The 17500-nt window shown below is 45.2% G+C and overlaps 1 protein-coding gene across 1 annotated transcript in view; it reads right to left on the reverse strand.

The window, feature by feature from the left end:
- Nucleotides 1-8190, reverse strand: part of LOC120042752 (zinc finger CCHC domain-containing protein 7-like) — an 11363-nt gene extending 3173 nt beyond the window's left edge. Inside the window, exons 1-4 of the mRNA XM_038987554.1 lie at nucleotides 8115-8190; nucleotides 2499-2898; nucleotides 1732-1898; nucleotides 87-273 (exon numbers count right to left, since the gene is read on the reverse strand). Coding sequence (XP_038843482.1) covers nucleotides 87-273; nucleotides 1732-1898; nucleotides 2499-2877 — 733 coding nt within the window. The 5' untranslated portion in view covers nucleotides 2878-2898; nucleotides 8115-8190. The remainder of the gene's footprint in view (nucleotides 1-86; nucleotides 274-1731; nucleotides 1899-2498; nucleotides 2899-8114) is intronic.
- Between the last annotated feature and the right edge of the window lie 9310 nt (nucleotides 8191-17500).

Consider the following 17500-nt stretch of genomic DNA (forward strand, 5'->3'; position numbering starts at 1 on the left):
TTATGTTCCCTTCCCTCCCATTAATGTCTCCTTCTCTCTCCCTTTAATGTCTCCTTCTCCCTCCCTCCTTCTCCCTCCCTCCCTACCTTTAATGTCTCCTTCTCCCTCCAGGTTCAGTATGATGTCCTGGTCTCCATCTTGTTTCCCGCTGCCTAGAATCATCCAGCTCTCCAGACTGTCAGAGTCCGCTCCGGAGTCCAACACCACTGAGTCCAACACCACCACCGAGTCAGAGTCCACAACGGAGCACCTCCTCTTTGGGGCGGGGTTTCTCTAAAGGGGGGACGGACAACAACATAATAAATGGTATTATGGTTCTGGTTCTGGACCATGCTGGGTCTGGAGTACTGCCACCCTGTATTTACACAGGAAGTCCAAATCTGATATTTTGCTCTTTTGACCAATCACATCAGATCTTTTTCAGAGCTGATCTGATTCTAGAAGGGGTTGGTGTTACTAGAGATCAATACTGTACCAGAGGGAGACATTATGTTACTGTCTAGAAGGGGTTGGTGTTTCTAGAGATCAATACTGTACCAGAGGGAGACATTATGTTACTGTCTAGAAGGGGTTGGTGTTTCTAGAGATCAATACTGTACCAGAGGGAGACATTATGTTACTGTCTGGAAGGGGTTGGTGTTACTAGAGATCAATACTGTCCCAGAGGGAGTCAGTATGTTACTGTCTAGAAGGGGTTGGTGTTTCTAGAGATCAATACTGTCCCAGAGGGAGACATTATGTTACTGTCTAGAAGGGGTTGGTGTTTCTAGAGATCAATAACGTCCCAGGGGGAGACATTATGTTACTGTCTAGAAGGGGTTGGTGTTTCTAGAGATCAATACGGTCCCAGAGGGAGACATTATGTTACTGTCTAGAAGGGGTTGGTGTTTCTAGAGATCAATACTGTACCAGAGGGAGACAGAGGGAGTCATTATGTTACTGTCTAGAAGGGGTTGGTGTTTCTAGAGATCAATACTGTCCCAGAGGGAGTCATTGTGTTACTGTCTAGAAGGGGTTGGTGTTTCTAGAGATCAATACTGTACCAGAGGGAGACATTATGTTACTGTCTAGAAGGGGTTGGTGTTTCTAGAGATCAATACTGTCCCAGAGGGAGTCATTGTGTTACTGTCTAGAAGGGGTTGGTGTTTCTAGAGATCAATACTGTACCAGAGGGAGACATTATGTTACTGTCTAGAAGGGGTTGGTGTTTCTAGAGATCAATACTGTTCCAGAGGGAGACAGAGGGAGTCATTATGTTACTGTCTAGAAGGGGTTGGTGTTTCTAGAGATCAATACGCTTACCAGAGGGAGACATTATGTTACTGTCTAGAAGGGGTTGGTGTTTCTAGAGATCAATACGGTCCCAGAGGGAGACATTATGTTACTGTCTAGAAGGGGTTGGTGTTTCTAGAGATCAATACTGTACCAGAGGGAGACATTATGTTACTGTCTAGAAGGGGTTGGTGTTTCTAGAGATCAATACGGTCCCAGAGGGAGACATTATGTTACTGTCTAGAAGGGGTTGGTGTTTCTAGAGATCAATACTGTACCAGAGGGAGACATTATGTTACTGTCTAGAAGGGGTTGGTGTTTCTAGAGAGGAGTCACTACGAAGATTTTTGGTACAACGTAATGTGGCCACGAGGAACAAGCCGAAGACACACACACACACACACACACACACACACACACACACACACACACACACACACACACACTCTGTCTCTGTACCTGTGGTGCCGTGGTCGAGGCCTGCAGGGATCCTGTCTTTGACCTCTGACCTTTCACGGCACACACCCCGTCATCTTCCTCCGTGTTATCCGACACCGTGATGACGTCATCTTGACTCGAGTCGATGACTATGACCTCCTGGAACAACCTTTGACGTCTGGGGTCACCTTCGGAATGATAGAGGAGAGTTATGGTGTTTTTTTACAAAGCAGGAAATGGGACACCAAAATAATAACTGATAAACCCGTTGAAACAATGGTTATGTATCATAATTAGAGCTATAGAGGTACATGTATTTATACCGAACCGTTCAGGGACCTAGATTCAGTCCACACTGTGAACCCCAATGAATTCATTAATAAATATATACATGTATGATGGAACTGGAATGCCGGAACTGGAATGCCGGAACTAGAACGCCGGAACTAGAACGACGGAACCAGAACGACGGAACCAGAACGACGGAACCAGAACGACGGAACCAGAACGACGGAACTAGAACGACGGAACCAGAACGACGGAACCAGAACGACGGAACTAGAACGACGGAACTAAAAGTTAAATGAGAAGTATATTGTACAAGGAACAAGAGCCAACGGGTAGCTAGGCTGCTAGTTAATCATCTGAATGGAGGTGGGGTTATTTATAACTGTAGGACAGGAAGTCACACAGACTCAATTAGCCTGGCTAGCTAACTACAGGGTAGTTGTACAGACAGTGAGTGGATACAGCCCTGTATAAAACACACAGACCACTTCTACACTCACCTTTGGAGAGACCTCTCTGCTGTTTCATACCCTGTTGGGTTTTCTGTTTGACTTTCGGCTTTTTCTGCTCCGTGTCCCCCAGCAGGTGTTTCCGTAGATCTCTGTTACCATGATCATGTGACTTGGGTGGCTGCTGTCGTTTGGCCTTGCTCCCATCTTCCTCCTCCTCCCTCTCTCCAGGGTTCTCTCCGTGGCTGGAGGAGAGGCGCCGGTCTTCCTCCTCCTCCTCCTCCTCCTCCCTCTCTCCAGGGTTAGAGGAGTAGTGGAGTTGGCTGTAGAGTCTGAACTCTAGTTCGCTGCCGTCAACCTCTGACCCCTCTGACTCCTCCCCGTACAACTCATCCTCTAGCTCCGCCCTGTCCACGTAGCCCCCGAACATCACCACAGATGTCACAACACCCTGCGGAGGGGGGGAGAGACAGAGAGACAGAGACAGAGAGAGACAGAGAGACAGAGAGAGACAGAGACAGAGAGAGAGAGAGACAGAGAGAGAGAGAGACAGAGAGAGGGAGAGACAGAGAGAGAGACAGAGAGAGGGAGAGACAGAGACAGACAGAGACAGAGAGACAGAGAGACAGAGAGAGAGAGATAAAAGGACAGGAAGAGAGGAGAGAGAGACAGAGGGAGAGAGAGAGAGAGACAGAGAGACAGAGACATAATATGACATTTGAAATGTCTTTATTATTTTGGAACTTGTGTAAATGTCATTTTTACTGTTAATTATTTGTTATTGTTTATTATCTATTTCACTTGCTTTGGAAATGTTATCATATGTTTCCCATGTCAATAAAGCCCCTTACATTGAAGACAGAGGAGAAAATCTGGCATTATCATCATTATCATCAAAGGTAATGTGAACTCCACCCTACTCATTATCATCTAAACTAATGTGAACTCCACCCTACTCATTATCATCTAAACTAATGTGAACTCCACCCTACTCATTATCATCTAAACTAATGTGAACTCCACCCTACTCATTATCATCAAAACTAATGTGAACTCCACCCTACTCATTATCATCTAAACTAATGTAAACTCCACCCTACTCATTATCATCAAAACTAATGTGACCTCCACCCTACTCATTATCGTCTAAACTAATGTGAACTCCACCCTACTCATTATCATCAAAACTAATGTGAACTCCACCCTACTCATTATCATCATTATCATCTAAACTAATGTGAACTTCACCCTACTCATTATCATCTAAACTAATGTGAACTCCACCCTACTCATTATCATCTAAACTAATGTGAACTCCACCCTACTCATTATCATCAAAACTAATGTGAACTCCACCCTACTCATTATCATCAAAACTAATGTGAACTCCACCCTACTCATTATCATCATGATCATCTAAACTAATGTGAACTCCACCCTACTCATTATCATCATGATCATCTAAACTAATGTGAACTCCACCCTACTCATTATCATCAAAACTAATGTGACCTCCACCCTACTCATTATCGTCTAAACTAATGTGAACTCCACCCTACTCATTATCATCATGATCATCTAAACTAATGTGAACCCCACCCTACTTATTATCATCATTATCATCTAAACTAATGTGAACTCCACCCTACTCATTATCATCATGATCATCTAAACTAATGTGAACTCCACCCTACTCATTATCATCAAAACTAATGTGAACTCCACCTTACTCATTATCATCAAAACTAATGTGAACTCCACCCTACTCATTATCATCAAAACTAATGTGACCTCCACCCTACTCATTATCATCAAAACTAATGTGAACTCCACCCTACTCATTATCATCAAAACTAATGTGAACTCCACCCTACTCATTATCATCAAAACTAATGTGAACTCCACCCTACTCATCATTAAAACTAATGTGAACTCCACCCTACTCATTATCATCAAAACTAATGTGAACTCCACCCTACTCATTATCATCTAAACTAATGTGAACTCCACCCTACTCATTATCATCTAAACTAATGTGAACTCCACCCTACTCATTATCATCATTATCATCTAAACTAATATGAACTCCACCCTACTCATTATCATCAAAACTAATGTGAACTCCACCCTACTCATTATCATCTAAACTAGTTTGAACTCCACCCTACTCATTATCATCTAAACTAATGTGAACTCCACCCTACTCATTATCATCTAAACTAATGTGAACTCCACCCTACTCATTATCATTATCATCTAATGTGAACTCCACCCTACTCATTATCATCAAAACTAATGTGAACTCCACCCTACTCATTATCATCTAAACTAATGTGAACTCCACCCTACTCATTATCATCTAAACTAATGTGAACTCCACCCTACTCATTATCATCTAAACTAATGTGAACTCCACCCTACTCATTATCATCATTATCATCAAAACGAATGTGAACTCCACCAACCTCCTGTCACCCAATTGTTCTCACTGTCAGGTCTGACTGCAGACCTATGTGTGTGTGTGAGAGGGGTTGTGAGGTCCATTGCCCTGGCCAGTGCTGCGTATCTGTACCATGATGGCCAGAGATGATTGGCTACTAGAGCGCCATTGCCCTGGAAACGCCACGCTGACCGCTCACAGACTGCCACCCAGGGAATAAGGATAGATGACAGAGAGTGTGTGTGTGTGGAGAGAAGAGACCTAGGACGGGGAAATGATGAGGTGTGTGTGGAGAGAAGACACCTAGGACGGGGAAATGATGAGGTGTGTGTGTGGAGGGAAGAGACCTAGGACGGGGAAATGATGAGGTGTGTGTGTGCATAGAAGAGACCTAGGACGGGGAAATGATGAGGTGTGTGTGTGGAGAGAAGACACCTAGGACAGAGAAATGATGAGGTGTGTGTGTGGAGGGAAGAGACCTAGGACAGGGAAATGATGAGGTGTGTGTGTGGAGAGAAGAGACCTAGGACGGGGAAATGATGAGGTGTGTGTGTGGAGAGAAGAGACCTAGGACGGGGAAATGATGAGGTGTGTGTGTGGAGAGAAGAGACCTAGGACGGGGAAATGATGAGGTGTGTGTGGAGAGAAGAGACCTAGGACGGGGAAATGATGAGGTGTGTGTGTGGAGAGAAGAGACCTAGGACGGGGAAATGATGAGGTGTTGTGGAGAGAAGAGACCTAGGACAGAGAAATGATGAGGTGTGTGTGTGGAGAGAAGAGACCTAGGACGGGGAAATGATGAGGTGTGTGTGTGGAGAGAAGAGACCTAGGACGGGGAAATGATGAGGTGTGTGTGGAGAGAGAAGAGACCTAGGACAGAGAAATGATGAGGTGTGTGTGGAGAGAGAAGAGACCTAGGACGGGGAAATGATGAGGTGTGTGGAGATAGAAGAGACCTAGGACGGGGAAATGATGAGGTGTGTGTGGATAGAAGAGACCTAGGACGGGGAAATTATGAGGTGTGTGTGTGGAGGGAAGAGACCTAGGACGGGGAAATTATGAGGTGTTTGTGGAGAGAGAAGAGACCTAGGACGGGGAAATGAGGTGTGTGTGGAGAGAGAAGAGACCTAGGACGGGGAAATTATGAGGTGTGTGTGTGGAGGGAAGAGACCTAGGACGGGGAAATGATGAGGTGTGTGTGTGTATAGAAGAGACCTAGGACAGAGAAATGATGAGGTGTGTGTGTGGAGAGAAGAGACCTAGGACGGGGAAATGATGAGGTGTGTGTGTCGTCTGAGGAAACGAAAAGGCATCTCAACACAGTCTGGATCAATGCACAATTTTCCTCCGAGTTCTGACCGCCCGAAAGCTCAGCCACTGAAGATTGTGCACTGATCCTGGAGGGTGTCGGAGATTCCTTTACATTTCAGTGTTCATCTTTATCTCCTGAGCAACGATCAGGGGTGTGTGACAAATCATCTGAAAGGTCTGGAGGGTTTCTACAAGCAGGGTGATTCATGACCCACCAGATCTGTCCAGCCTCCTGAACTACCTGGTGACCAGATCTGTCCAGCCACCTGAACTACCAGGTGACCAGATCTGTCCAGCCTCCTGATCTACCTGGTGACCAGATCTGTCCAGCCACCTGAACTACCTGGTGACCAGATCTGTCCAGCCACCTGAACTACCTGGTGACCAGATCTGTCCAGCCACCTGATCTACCTGGTGACCAGATCTGTCCAGCCTCCTGAACTACCAGGTGACCAGATCTGTCCAGCCTCCTGAACTACCAGGTGACCAGATCTGTCCAGCCACCTGAACTACCAGGTGACCAGATCTGTCCAGCCACCTGAACTACCTGGTGACCAGATCTGTCCAGCCACCTGATCTACCTGGTGACCAGATCTGTCCAGCCGCCTGAACTACCTGGTGACCAGATCTGTCCAGCCTCCTGAACTACCTGGTGACCAGATCTGTCCAGCCTCCTGATCTACCTGGTGACCAGATCTGTCCAGCCTCCTGAACTACCAGGTGACCAGATCTGTCCAGCCACCTGAACTACCTGGTGACCAGATCTGTCCAGCCTCCTGAACTACCAGGTGACCAGATCTGTCCAGCCACCTGATCTACCTGGTGACCAGATCTGTCCAGCCTCCTGATCTACCTGGTGACCAGATCTGTCCAGCCACCTGATCTACCTGGTGACCAGATCTGTCCAGCCTCCTGAACTACCTGGTGACCAGATCTGTCCAGCCTCCTGAACTACCTGAAAACAGCTGACATTAACATCACCCACCAGTGACCAGATCTGTGAATCTCTGGAGAGGGGAGAAGAAGGCAAGATGACTCAGGTGTCCCTCTTTAAGCGCTTTACATGGTGACGGCCCAAATGGCTTCGCTAACACAATGACAAACGGCCCAAAGGGCTTCGCTAACACAATGACAAACGGCCCAACAGAGTTCAGAACAGAGATGAGAGGAGTCTGTTACAATACATATGACGTCTCTGCTGTTGAAAACATGATCATATATGTGATTTTGACGACTGCAGTCCGTGTATAACTGGTTACAAAACGGAACACAATGAGCTTGCCAGTAACTTGCCAATACATTGGCTAACGTGGGATACAGACACACACACACAACATTAAAACGTGTAGCCTGAACCCAGATCGGTGGGTGCGTTACTACTCCATTGTCGTAGTCAAGTTAAACAAACTGTTTGGCGTGACAATTCCAAGGAGTTGGCGAGAGTCCTGAAGCAGTCTGGCCCACAGTTTGCTAAACTTGTATGTACTGTAAACATGACCAGCTAAAACAAACAGCCAGGTTTGATAAACATAACAAGACATGCTCACATACTAGCTAGCTAACTGGCTAACACACCTCTGCTAACATCCACTAACACTAAAAGTGGGGCATGTGAAAGAAGACGTTATGAAACGTGATGTTCAACTAGCCTGTAATTTCAGTTACGACATGCGGACTTACTTATCAAATTAGTTTGATGATATCGAAAGTGTTCTGTTAACTAACCAGTAGGCTAATATGTTAGCATCGGTTTATGTGCACCCCACGTGTTTATGAAAGGCCGGCGGCATGTAAACAAATCACTCTGTTCCACACTCGCGACGGATTCACAAACAACCGGCACCTCTCCGGTTATCTTTAGTACGGCAAAATACATGCACATATCTCGTTGGTTCCAACGGATAAAATCAACTCACCGGTTTATAACTTGCAGGACTCACAAGAGTACTTCACTCGTTTGCTCGCATGCTAGCCACTTCCGGGGTTGTGGAGAGAGAAAATCTGTTTGGGCCAACCGTGACCTTTCCCAGGGAGCCGACTGTGCGTGTCTGAGTTCAGACAGTGTCAAGACATTTTTGATGAAAGGTAGCCTAGTAAACTTTGATGTCGCCCTAAAAAAATATGTGGAATAGTCTTCATGTTTGATATAACGTCACCGTTTATCAATTTATTAAGACTATCATAGTCTATTCTATAGGATAGCCTATTCATATCACATTAAACCCCTATAAATATGAGTTGTTGTTTTTTTAAACAAGGGTTCTTCTAAGATCCTCAACGTTCCTTGAAGCTCCCGTGTGGCGCAGCGGTCTAACGCACTGCATCTCATTGATAGAGATGTCACTACGGACCCTGGTTCGATTTCTAGGCTGTATCACAACCCACCGTGATTGGGAGTCTCATAGGGCGGCGACACAATTGGCCCAGCGTCATTCTGGGGTTTGACCAAGGTAGGCAGTCATTTTAAATAAGAATTTGTTCTTAACTGACTTGCCTAGTTAAAGAAAGGTTAAATATTATTATTATTATATAAATGTACATTTAAAAAAATAACTGCAGTTTTTTTTAAATCAAGGATCTCTCTGTACTTTGCTCCGTTCATCTTTCCCCTCAATCCTGACTAGTCTCCCAGTTCCTGCCTGCTGAAAAACATCCCCACAGCATGATGCTGCCACCACCATGCTTCACCGTAGGGATGATGCAATGTTTCCTCCAGACGTAAGGCCTGATTGTTGGAGTGAAGTTGTAGAAACATCTCAAGGATGATCAATGGAAACAGGATGCACCTGAGCTCAATTTCGAGTCTCATAGCAAAGGGTTTGAATACTTATGTAAATAAGGTTTGATCTTTTTTATACATTTGCTAAAAATTTTAGAAACCTGTTTTCGCTTTGTCATTATGGGGTATTGTGTGTAGATTGATGAGGAAAATGTTTAATTTTAATCCATTTTAGAATAAGGCTGAAAACTTAACAAAATGTGGAAAAAGTCAAGGGGTCTGAATACTTTCCGAATGCACTGTATGTGTCTGTCTGTGTCTATAGGTATACTGACCAGCAGACACACAAAGGTATGGACAATTGGTATTGATTTGTCTCATAATGTTATACAGTGTCATCCACAGTTGATTGTAATGAACGGTTTCTCTAGAACCTTCCGGGACTCAGTCACAGCGGCCATCTTCCTCCTCCCTGTTTAATGAAAAATCCCAGAGGCCTTTTCATCACGGACAAGGTATGTGTGTGAAAACCGGGTGTCCAAAAAGTGAACCGTTTTAAATGTACATCATTTTTACCACAAAAGAAAAAGGTGCATATTTTGTTAATTATTTGTATAATTATATATGTTTTTTGTATTCACAGACCTTCCCCTTCCATACACCTCTGATGAATATAACAGGAAACCTATTTGGTCACCATGCGCTGCCACATCATTCTGGCTATGGATAGCCTATAGATGACACATCAACACATCAACACGCCAGACCTATTGGACTTGGGGCTGGGAGTTTACCTCGTTTTTTACGATTTTCTGAATTTTGCTTTGCCGCTTAAAATCATAATAAACACAGACAAATAAAATATTGCTGTTATTGTTGTTGTTGTTATTGTTGTTATTATTATTGGTATTATTATTGTTGTTGGTGTTGTTGTTGTTATTATTATTGTTGTTGTTATTATTGTTGTTGTTATTATTGTTGTTGTTATTATTATTATTGTTGTTGGTGTTGTTGTTATTATTATTATTGTTGTTGTTATTATTGTTGTTGTTATTATTGTTGTTGTTATTATTGTTGTTGTTATTATTATTATTGTTGTTGGTGTTGTTGTTATTATTATTGTTGTTGTTATTATTGTTGTTGTTATTATTGTTGTTGTTATTATTGTTGTTGTTATTATTATTATTGTTGTTGGTGTTGTTGTTATTATTATTGTTGTTGTTATTATTGTTGTTGTTATTATTGTTGTTGTTATTATTGTTGTTGTTATTATTATTATTGTTGTTGTTGTTGTTGTTATTATTATTAGTGTTGTTGTTATTATTGTTGTTGTTATTATTGTTGTTGTTATTATTATTGTTGCTATTGTTGTTATTATTGTTGTTATTATTATTGTTGTTGTTGTTGTTGTTGTTATTGTTTTTGTTGTTATGCTGATTATTATTTATAATAATGGGGGGGACAAATATTTACCCCAAAAGTTTTTTTTTTGAGGAACCAATAATGGGGGAGGGGGGTTCTTTGAAGAAGGGTTTCCCCCACAGTTTGAATTTGTTGATCTGCCCCTGTACGGAGAGATTGCGCCCGGTATCCAAACATGCCAGGGCTTGAAAGATGTAGTCCCCTGTGTTTGGAGATAGCTACTTTGTTTTAAATATCAACAGTACTGCTACAGAAGCATACGATGTGATTAACACTTGATTTAAACCTACATCATCGTTAATATTTGGTCCGGTTGGCTGATGCGTGCAGCAGAGGCAGAAAGACAAAGAGGTAAATCACAATCAGTAAAATAAAATGGAGATAGCTAACTTAACAGATTTACATCCAGTCGTCAACATCAACGACCAGCTGATAGTCTACCCTCTGTAGCTAGCTAACTAACAGATTTACATCATCCAGTCATCAACATCAATGACCAGCTGGTAGTCTACCCTCTGTAGCTAGCTAACTAACAGATTTACATCATCCAGTCATCAACATCAACGACCAGCTGATAGTCTACCCTCTGTAGCTAGCTAACTAACAGATTTACATCATCCAGTCATCAACATCAATGACCAGCTGATAGTCTACCCTCTGTAGCTAGCTAACTAACAGATTTACATCATCCAGTCATCAACATCAATGACCAGCTGATAGTCTACCCTCTGTAGCTAGCTAACTAACAGATTTACATCCAGTCATCAACATCAATGACCAGCTGATAGTCTACCCTCTGTAGCTAGCTAACTAACAGATTTACATCCAGTCATCAACATCAATGACCAGCTGGTAGTCTACCCTCTGTAGCTAGCTAACTAACAGATTTACATCATCCAGTCATCAACGACCAGCTGATAGTCTACCCTCTGTAGCTAGCTAACTAACAGATTTACATCATCCAGTCATCAACATCAATGACCAGCTGATAGTCTACCCTCTGTAGCTAGCTAACTAACAGATTTACATCATCCAGTCATCAACATCAATGACCAGCTGATAGTCTACCCTCTATAGCTAGCTAACTAACAGATTTACATCATCCAGTCATCAACATCAACGACCAGCTGATAGTCTACCCTCTGTAGCTAGCTAACTAACAGATATACATCATCCAGTCATCAACATCAATGACCAGCTGATAGTCTACCCTCTGTAGCTAGCTAACTAACAGATTTACACCATCCAGTAATCAACATCAATGACCAGCTGATAGTCTACCCTCTTAGCTAGCTAACTAACAGATTTACATCATCCAGTCGTCAACATCAATGACCAGCTGATAGTCTACCCTCTGTAGCTAGCTAACTAACAGATTTACATCATCCAGTCATCAACGACCAGCTGGTAGTCTACCCTCTGTAGCTAGCTAACTAACAGATTTACATCATCCAGTCATCAACATCAACGACCAGCTGATAGTCTACCCTCTGTAGCTAGCTAACTAACAGATTTACATCATCCAGTCATCAACATCAATGACCAGCTGATAGTCTACCCTCTGTAGCTAGCTAACTAACAGATTTACATCATCCAGTCATCAACGACCAGCTGGTAGTCTACCCTCTGTAGCTAGCTAACTAACAGATTTACATCCAGTCATCAACATCAATGACCAGCTGATAGTCTACCCTCTGTAGCTAGCTAACTAACAGATTTACATCCAGTCATCAACATCAATGACCAGCTGATAGTCTACCCTCTGTAGCTAGCTAACTAACAGATTTACATCATCCAGTCATCAACGACCAGCTGATAGTCTACCCTCTGTAGCTAGCTAACTAACAGATTTACATCATCCAGTCATCAACATCAACGACCAGCTGATAGTCTACCCTCTGTAGCTAGCTAACTAACAGATTTACATCATCCAGTCATCAACATCAATGACCAGCTGATAGTCTACCCTCTATAGCTAGCTAACTAACAGATTTACATCATCCAGTCATCAACATCAACGACCAGCTGATAGTCTACCCTCTGTAGCTAGCTAACTAACAGATTTACATCATCCAGTCATCAACATCAACGACCAGCTGATAGTCTACCCTCTATAGCTAGCTAACTAACAGATTTACATCATCCAGTCATCAACATCAACGACCTGCTGATAGTCTACCCTCTGTAGCTAGCTAACTAACAGATTTACATCATCCAGTCATCAACATCAACGACCAGCTGATAGTCTACCCTCTATAGCTAGCTAACTAACAGATTTACATCATCCAGTCATCAACATCAACGACCAGCTGATAGTCTACCCTCTGTAGCTAGCTAACTAACAGATTAACATCCAGTCATCAACATCAATGACCAGCTGATAGTCTACCCTCTGTAGCTAGCTAACTAACAGATTAACATCCAGTCATCAACATCAATGACCAGCTGATAGTCTACCCTCTGTAGCTAGCTAACTAACAGATTTACATCCAGTCATTAACATCAATGACCTGCTTCAAATCCTCTTTTCCCACGATGTTAACCATGTCTTCAGGAGCCGCTGTAACTCGTTGTCGTACAGTTTATGATGCTGAGTGAGTCTGTTTTTGTTGCAGAAATAAATAGGCCTTTTCTCAAAATTAAAAAAATGTTCACTACAGGGGCATTTGCTATTGGGGGAAGGGGGGGAATGTAAAATTGATGAGAATGTAAAAATGATAGGCTATCGTAGACATGAATGGCCCCCTGTATCTCCAGATGTGTTTATTGACTATAGCCTACATGTATATTGTGACATTTATCCTCATCTTCTTTCTCCGTAGAGGCCCCGTCATCGTACAGTGAGCTGCGTTCTCCGTACGGTGCGTGTGATGATAGTCTAGAGAATCCGAGTTTGAATGCCATCTGATTTCTAGGGGGGGGGGGGGGGGGGGGGGGGGGTTTCCCATGCGTGTCAGAGCACGGGCACAGCCCGGAAAGGCCATCGGATTGTTTTCCAACAAAGGTTAACCTACCTTTCCCCGTCCCCATCCGAAACCCCAACCCCCCCCCCTCGGTCCCTCCTCGTCATCCTATCCACCTCGCACCAGTTTTGCTTTGGTGAGCAGACCAAGGGGGACGGGGACTCTCCCTCCCCCTCTGTCTCTCTCTCTGTCTCGCTGTCTCTCTCTCTGTCTCTCTCCCTCCCCCTCTCTCTCTCTCTCTGTCTCTCTTCCCCTCTCTCTCTCTCTCTCTCTCTCTCTCTCTCTCTCTCTATCGCGCTCTCTCTCTCTCTCTCTCTCTCTCTCTCTCTCTCTCTCTCTCTCTCTCTCTCTCTCTCTCGCTGTCTCTCTCTCTCTCTCTGTCTCTCACCCCCTCTCTCTCTCTCTCTGTCTTTCTCTCTATCGCGCTCTCTGTCTCTCTGTCTCTCTCTCTGTCTCTCTCTCTCTCTCTCTCTCTCTGTCTCTCTGTCTCTCTCTCTCTCTCTCTCTCTCTGTCTCTCTCTCTGTCTCTCTCTCTCTCTCTCTCTGTCTCTCTCCCCCTCTCTCTCTCTCTCTCTCTCTCTCTCTCTCTCTCTCTCTCTCTCTCTCTCTCTCTCTCTCTCTCTCTCTGTCTCTCTCCCCCCCCCCTCTCTCTCTCTCTCTCTCTCCCTCTGTCTCTCTCTCTCTCTCTCTGTCTCTCTCCCCCTCCCTCTCTCTCTCTCTCTCTCTCTCTCTCTCTCTCTCTCTCTCTCTCTCTGTCTCTCTCTCTCTCTCTCTCTCTGTCTCTCTCTCTCGCTCTCTGTCTCTCTCCCCCCCCCTCTCTCTCTGTCTCTCTGTCTCTCTCTCTCCTCTGTCTCTCTCTCTCTCTCTATGAGATGCAGGTCAGGAATGCCTCGCTGCTCCAGGTAAATTGCGACGCGGCTGTCTGATTTCTGTCCCATCTATTGACCGTTATTTACCCGTTATTGTTACTAGGTAGAGATGCCTCGATGCGAAGGCGCTCTGAGCCTCGGTTGATATGCGCCAATTCAAACCAGTGGCCTGGTAAAGACGGAAATAGCGAGCTGAGTCCCGAGCATTTCTTTTTGCGGGGGCCTTCCGTTATTTCCAATCAGACATTCCAAAGTGTCTGTTCTGCCTGACAAGGATTCTTATTGGAGAGAGAAGGAGTCAGAAGAAGCATATCATTGTCCTCATTTAATGGTGCTTAGTGTGTCTGGGGGTACTGTTGTGTTTTTTTTGGGGGGGGGGGGCATTGTTCTGTGGTCCATGCACTTTGAAGGACTCTTGTCTATTCCTGGAGGGGGAAAAAAGGGATTTTCAGCAGAAGCTGTCTGATATGGGCAGTATTTGACCCATGATTGTTGTCATTTGTGTCGAATAAACACTATCTGAAGTCTAAACCATCCCAAAGCTGTGTTAAGTCAGGTGGGACAGAATTTAAAAGATAGCTAACAATAATTATAATTTAGATGGACTCATCTTTGGGCTGTGGACTGAGGACCATTCTTTGGGCTGTAGACTGAGGCTGTGGACTGAGGACCATTCTTTGGGCTGTAGACTGAGGCTGTGGACTGAGGACCATTCTTTGGGCTGTAGACTGAGGCTGTGGACTGAGGACCATTCTTTGGGCTGTGGACTGAGGACCATTCTTTGGGCTGTGGACTGAGGACCATTCTTTGGGCTGTAGACTGAGGCTGTGGACTGAGGACCATTCTTTGGGCTGTGGACTGAGGACCATTCTTTGGGCTGTGGACTGAGGACCATTCTTTAGGCTGTAGACTAGGGACCATTCTTTGGGCTGTAGACTGAGGACCATTCTTTAGGCTGTAGACTAGGGACCATTCTTTGGGCTGTAGACTGAGGACCATTCTTTGGGCTGTGGACTGAGGACCATTCTTTGGACTGTAGACTGAGGACCACTCTTTGGGCTGTGGACTGAGGACCATTCTTTGGGCTGTGGACTGAGGACCATTCTTTAGGCTGTAGACTAGGGACCATTCTTTGGGCTGTAGACTGAGGACCATTCTTTGGGCTGTGGACTGAGGACCATTCTTTGGACTGTAGACTGAGGACCACTCTTTGGGCTGTGGACTGAGGACCATTCTTTGGGCTGTGGACTGAGAACCATTCTTTGGGCTGTGGACTGAGGACCATTCTTTGGGCTGTGGACTGAGGACCATTCTTTGGGCTGTGGACTGAGGACCGTTCTTTAGGCTGTGGACTGAGGACCATTCTTTAGGCTGTAGACTGAGGCTGTGGACTGAGGACCATTCTTTGGGCTGTAGACTGAGGACCATTCTTTGGGCTGTGGACTGAGGACCATTCTTTGGGCTGTAGACTGAGGACCATTCTTTGGGCTGTGGACTGAGGACCATTCTTTTGGCTGTGGACTGAGGACCATTCTTTGGGCTGTGGACTGAGGACCATTCTTTGGGCTGTGGACTGAGGACCATTCTTTGGGCTGTGGACTGAGGACCATTCTTTAGGCTGTAGACTGAGGACCATTCTTTAGGCTGTAGACTGAGGACCATTCTTTAGGCTGTAGACTGAGGATCATTCTTTGGGCTGTGGACTGAGGACCGTTCTTTGGGCTGTGGACTGAGGACCATTCTTTGGGCTGTGGACTGAGGACCATTCTTTGGGCTGTGGACTGAGGACCATTCTTTGGGCTGTAGACTGAGGACCATTCTTTGGGCTGTGGACTGAGGACCATTCTTTGGACTGTAGACTGAGGACCACTCTTTGGGCTGTGGACTGAGGACCATTCTTTGGGCTGTGGACTGAGAACCATTCTTTGGGCTGTGGACTGAGGACCATTCTTTGGGCTGTGGACTGAGGACCATTCTTTGGGCTGTGGACTGAGGACCGTTCTTTAGGCTGTGGACTGAGGACCATTCTTTAGGCTGTAGACTGAGGCTGTGGACTGAGGACCATTCTTTGGGCTGTAGACTGAGGACCATTCTTTGGGCTGTGGACTGAGGACCATTCTTTGGGCTGTAGACTGAGGACCATTCTTTGGGCTGTGGACTGAGGACCATTCTTTGGGCTGTGGACTGAGGACCATTCTTTGGGCTGTGGACTGAGGACCATTCTTTGGGCTGTGGACTGAGGACCATTCTTTGGGCTGTGGACTGAGGACCATTCTTTAGGCTGTAGACTGAGGACCATTCTTTAGGCTGTAGACTGAGGACCATTCTTTAGGCTGTAGACTGAGGACCATTCTTTGGGCTGTGGACTGAGGACCGTTCTTTGGGCTGTGGACTGAGGACCATTCTTTGGGCTGTGGACTGAGGACCATTCTTTGGGCTGTAGACTGAGGACCATTCTTTGGGCTGTGGACTGATGACCATTCTTTGGGCTGTGGACTGAGGACCATTCTTTGGGCTGTAGACTGAGGACCATTCTTTGGGCTGTGGACTGAGGACCATTCTTTGGGCTGTAGACTGAGGACCATTCTTTGGGCTGTGGACTGAGGACCATTCTTTAGGCTGTGGACTGAGGACCATTCTTTGGGCTGTGGGCTGAGGACCATTCTTTGGGCTGTAGACTGAGGACCATTCTTTGGGCTGTAGACTGAGGACCATTCTTTGTGCTGTAGACTGAGGACCATTCTTTGGGCTGTGGACTGAGGACCATTCTTTGGGCTGTGGACTGATGACCATTCTTTGGGCTGTAGACTGAGGACCATTCTTTGGGCTGTGGACTGAGGACCATTCTTTGGGCTGTAGACTGAGGACCATTCTTTAGGCTGTGGACTGAGGACCATTCTTTGGACTGTAGGCTGAGGACCATTCTTTGGGCTGTGGACTGAGGACCATTCTTTGGGCTGTGGACTGAGGACCATTCTTTGGGCTGTGGACTGAGGACAATTCTTTGGGCTGTGGACTGAGGACAATTCTTTGGGCTGTGGACTGAGGACCATTCTTTGGGCTGTGGACTGAGGACCATTCTTTGGGCTGTGGACTGAGGACAATTCTTTGGGCTGTGGACTGAGGACCATTCTTTGGGCTGTAGACTGAGGACCATTTGTGTATTGTGCGATCTTTGTCTGTCTGTCTGTCTGTCTGTCTGTCTGTCTGTCTGTCTGTCTGTCTGTCTGTCTGTCTGTCTGTCTGTCTGTCTGTCTGTCTGCACGTCTGTCTGCACGTCTGTCTGCATGTCTGTCTGTCTGCACGTCTGTCTGCACGTCTGTCTGCAT

This window comes from Salvelinus namaycush, unplaced genomic scaffold (assembly GCF_016432855.1).
Source record: "Salvelinus namaycush isolate Seneca unplaced genomic scaffold, SaNama_1.0 Scaffold769, whole genome shotgun sequence".
NCBI lineage: Eukaryota > Metazoa > Chordata > Actinopteri > Salmoniformes > Salmonidae > Salvelinus > Salvelinus namaycush.